This window comes from Sebastes umbrosus, unplaced genomic scaffold (assembly GCF_015220745.1).
Source record: "Sebastes umbrosus isolate fSebUmb1 unplaced genomic scaffold, fSebUmb1.pri scaffold_80_arrow_ctg1, whole genome shotgun sequence".
Lineage (NCBI taxonomy): Eukaryota > Metazoa > Chordata > Actinopteri > Perciformes > Sebastidae > Sebastes > Sebastes umbrosus.
The window spans coordinates 140,001-143,925 of record NW_023618540.1 but is presented as its reverse complement, the minus strand read 5'-3'; the positions used below and the strand labels follow the sequence as shown (position 1 = coordinate 143,925).

The following is a 3,925-nucleotide window of genomic DNA, read 5'->3' as shown; positions in this document are numbered from 1 at the left end:
TAGTACTACTGGACTGCAGTACTTCATCCTGCAGTAGTACTACTGGTACGCAGTACTTCATCCTGCAGTAGTACTACTGGTACTGGAAGTACTTCATCCTGTAGTCGTACTACTGTACTGCAGTACTTCATACTGTAGTAGTACTACTGGTACTGCAGTACTTCATCCTGCAGTAGTACTACTTGGTACTGCAGTACTTCATCCTGTAGTAGTACTACTGGTACTGCAGTACTTCATCCTGTAGTAGTACTACTGGTACTGCAGTACTTCATCCTGTAGTAGTACTACTGGTACTGCAGTACTTCCTCCTGCAGTAGTACTACTGGTACTGCAGTACTTGCTCCTGCAGTAGTACTACTGTACTGCAGTACTTCCTTCCTGCAGTAGTACTACTGGTACTGCAGTACTTGCTCCTGCAGTAGTATACTGGTACTGCAGTACTTGTCCTGTGCAGTAGTACTACTGGTACTGCCGTACTTCCTCCTGCAGTAGTACTACTGGTACTGCCAGCTAACTTCATCCTGTAGTAGTACTACTGGTACTAGCAGTACTTCTCTCCTGTCAGTAGTACTACTGGTACTGCAGTACTTGCTCCTGTAGTAGTACGTACTGGTACTGCAGTACTTTCCTCCTGTAGTAGTACTACTGGTACTGCAGTACTTCATGCCTGCAGTAGGAACTACTGGTACTGCAGTACTTCCTCCTGCAGTAGTACTACTGGTACTGCAGTACTGACTTCCTCCTGCAGTAGTACTACTGGTACTGCAGTACTTGCTCCTGCAGTAGTCCTACTGGTACTGCAGTACTGCTCCTGCAGTAGTACTACTGGTACTGCAGTACTTGCTCCTGCAGTAGTACTACGGTACTGCAGTACTTCCTCCTGCAGTAGTACTACTGGTACTAGCAGTAACTTCTTCCTGTAGTAGTAACTACTGGTACTGCAGTACTTCTTCCTTCTGAAGTAGTACTACTGGTACTGCAGTACTTGGCTCCTGCAGTAGTACTACTGGTACTGCAGTACTTCTTCCTGCAGTAGTACTACTGTACTGGCAGTACTTGCTCCTGTAGTAGTACTACTGGTACTGCAGTACTTGCTCCTGCATAGTACTACTGGTACTGCAGTACTTGCTCCTGCAGTAGTACTACTGGTACTCTAGGCAGTACTTGCTCCTGTAGGAAATGAAAGCAGGGTAATATTAGTTTTGTTTTTAAGGTGTTTTATTGTGAAAAGCCCGTACCGGATGTGTGTAGTGGTTATTTGCGGTAGCTTGGATCGGGAGTGTTTCCTGCTTCCTGTCGGTGTTCTGTTAGAACCAGAACAGAACCAGTAGAACCAGTAGAACCAGCGGGTTAGAGAGGATCTCTGGTCCTGTTGCTGGTTATAGATCAGACCCAGTGTAGCAGGTTAGAGTCAGCGTCAGGAGAGAGACAGAGAGGAAGAGGTCAGAGGGTTCGAGATGGCTAAGACCTACGACTACCTGTTCAAGCTGCTGCTGATCGGAGACAGCGGCGTGGGCAAGACCTGCCTGCTGTTCAGGTTCAGCGAGGACGCCTTCAACACCACCTTCATCTCCACCTATAGGTCAGTCAACACCACCCTAACACCACCTTCATCTCCACTATAGGTCAGTCAACACCACCCTAACACCACCCTAACACCACCCTAACACCACCTTCATCTCCACTATAGGTCAGTCAACACCACCCTAACACCACCCTAACACCACCTTCATCTCCACTATAGGTCGAGTCAACACCACCCTAACACCACCCTAACACCACCTTCATCTCCACTATAGGTCAGTTAACACCACCCTAACACCACCTTCATCTCCACTATAGGTCAGTCAACACCACCCTAACACCACCCTAACACCACCTTCATCTCCACTATAGGTCAGTCAACACCACCCTAACACCACCCTAACACCACCCTAACACCACCTTCATCTCCACTATAGGTGAGATAACACCACCTTCATCTCCACTATAGGTGAGATAACACCACCCTACACCCACCCTAACACCACCTTCATCTCCACTATAGGTCAGTCACACCACCCTAACACCACCCTAACACCACCCTAACACCACCTTCATCTCCACTATAGGTCAGTTAACACCACCCTAACACCACCTTCATCTCCACTATAGGTGAGATAACACCACCTTCATCTCCACTATAGGTGAGATAACACCACCCTAACACCACCTTCATCTCCACTATAGGTGAGATAACACCACCCTAACACCACCTTCATCTAGTCTAACCCTAACACCACCTTCATCTCCACTATAGGTGAGATAACACCACCTTCATCTCCACTATAGGTCAGTCAACACCACCCTAACACCACCTTCATCTAGTCCTAACACCACCTTCATCTCACTATAGGTCAGTTAACACCACCCTAACACCACCTTCATCTCCACTATAGGTGAGATAACACCACCTTCATCTAGTCTAACACGACTTCTCATCTCCACTATAGGTCAGTTAACACCACCTTCATCTCCACTATAGGTCAGTTAACACCACCTTCATCTCGACTATAGGTGAGATAACACCACCTTCATCTAGTCTAACACCAGCTTCATCTCCACTATAGGTCAGTTAACACCACCCTAACACCACCTTCCATCTCCACTATAGGTCAGTTAACACCACCCTAACACCACCTTCATCTAGTCAAACACCACCTTCATTTCCACTATAGGTGAGATAACACCACCCTAACAACATCTTCCTCTAGTCTAACACCACCGTCCATCTAGTAAACACCATCTTCATCTAGTCTAACATCATCTAGTCTAACACCACCTTCATGTAGTCTAACACCACCTTCATGTAGTCTAACACCACCTTCATGTAGTCTAACACCACCTTCATCTAGTTTAACACCACCTTCATCTAGTCTAACACCATCTTCATCTAGTTAACACCACCGTCATCTAGTCAAACACCACCTTCATCTAGTCTAAACACCACCTTCATCTAGTCTAACACCACCTTCATCTAGTTTAACACCACCTTCATCTAGTTAAACACCACCTTCATCTAGTCTAAACACCACCTTCATCTAGTTTAACACCACCTTCATCTAGTCTAACACCACCTTCATCTAGTTTAACACCACCTTCATCTAGTTAAACACCACCTTCATCTAGTTTAACACCACCTTCATCTAGTTAACACCACCTTCATCTAGTCTAACACCACCTTCATCTAGTTAACACCACCTTCATCTAGTTAACACCACCTTCATCTAGTCTAACACCACATTCATCTAGTTAAACACCACCTTCATCTAGTTAACACCATCATCATCTAGTCTAACACCACCTTCATCCAGTTACCACCATCTTCATCTAGTTAACACCACCTTCATCTAGTTAACACCACCTTCATTCTAGTTAACACCATCTTCATCTAGTTAACACCACCTTCATCTAGTTAACACCACCTTCATCTAGTCTATCACCACCTTCATCTAGTCAAACACCACCTTCATCTAGTCTAACAACCACCTTCAATCTAGTTTAACACCACCTTCATCTAGTTTAAACACCATCTGTGCAGTGGTTGCAGTGTGTGTTAGTACTTGTACTGCAGTGGTTGCCAGTGTGTGTTAGTACTTTTACTGCAGTGGTTGCAGTATGTTTTAGTACTTTTACTACAGTGGTTGCAGTGTGTTTTAGTACTTTTACCACAGTGATTGCAGTGTGTATTAGTACTTTTACTGCAGTGGTTGCAGTGTGTATTAGTACTTTTTACTGCAGTGGTTGCAGTGTGTTTAGTACTTGTGGTTGCTAGTGTGTATTAGTGATTTTACTACAGTGGTTGCAGTGTGTTTAGTACTTTTACTGCAGTGGTTGCAGTGTGTTTTAGTACTTGTGGTTGCAGTGTGTATTAGTGATTTACTAC

The 3,925-nt window shown here is 45.0% G+C and overlaps 1 protein-coding gene and 2 long non-coding RNA genes across 6 annotated transcripts in view; 2 read left to right on the top strand and 1 right to left on the bottom strand.

Moving 5' to 3' along the window:
- Positions 1-1,262: 1,262 nt before the first annotated feature.
- Positions 1,263-3,925, top strand: part of LOC119484496 (ras-related protein Rab-8B) — a 12,334-nt gene continuing 9,671 nt past the window's right edge. The window contains exon 1 of one of the 2 annotated variants that reach the window (XM_037763337.1): positions 1,263-1,580. In XM_037763337.1, the coding sequence (XP_037619265.1) occupies positions 1,458-1,580 (123 nt within the window). In that variant the 5' untranslated portion in view covers positions 1,263-1,457. Of the gene's footprint in view, positions 1,581-2,503; positions 2,525-3,925 lie in introns of those variants that run through there. The other variant, XM_037763336.1, reaches the window with a different exon arrangement.
- On the top strand, positions 1,636-2,422 carry LOC119484498. The gene is made up of 3 exons (XR_005206030.1): positions 1,636-1,896; positions 2,112-2,154; positions 2,396-2,422. It is a non-coding gene; the product is annotated as an uncharacterized LOC119484498 (long non-coding RNA).
- Positions 1,974-3,342, bottom strand: LOC119484497. Of its 3 annotated transcripts, XR_005206029.1 has the most exons (5): positions 2,802-3,342; positions 2,572-2,669; positions 2,411-2,421; positions 2,272-2,357; positions 1,974-2,169 (listed from the first exon to the last, which is right to left on the bottom strand). It is a non-coding gene; the product is annotated as an uncharacterized LOC119484497 (long non-coding RNA). The 3 variants fall into 3 exon arrangements; XR_005206028.1 differs by having other exon boundaries at positions 2,202-2,421; XR_005206027.1 differs by having other exon boundaries at positions 2,272-2,421.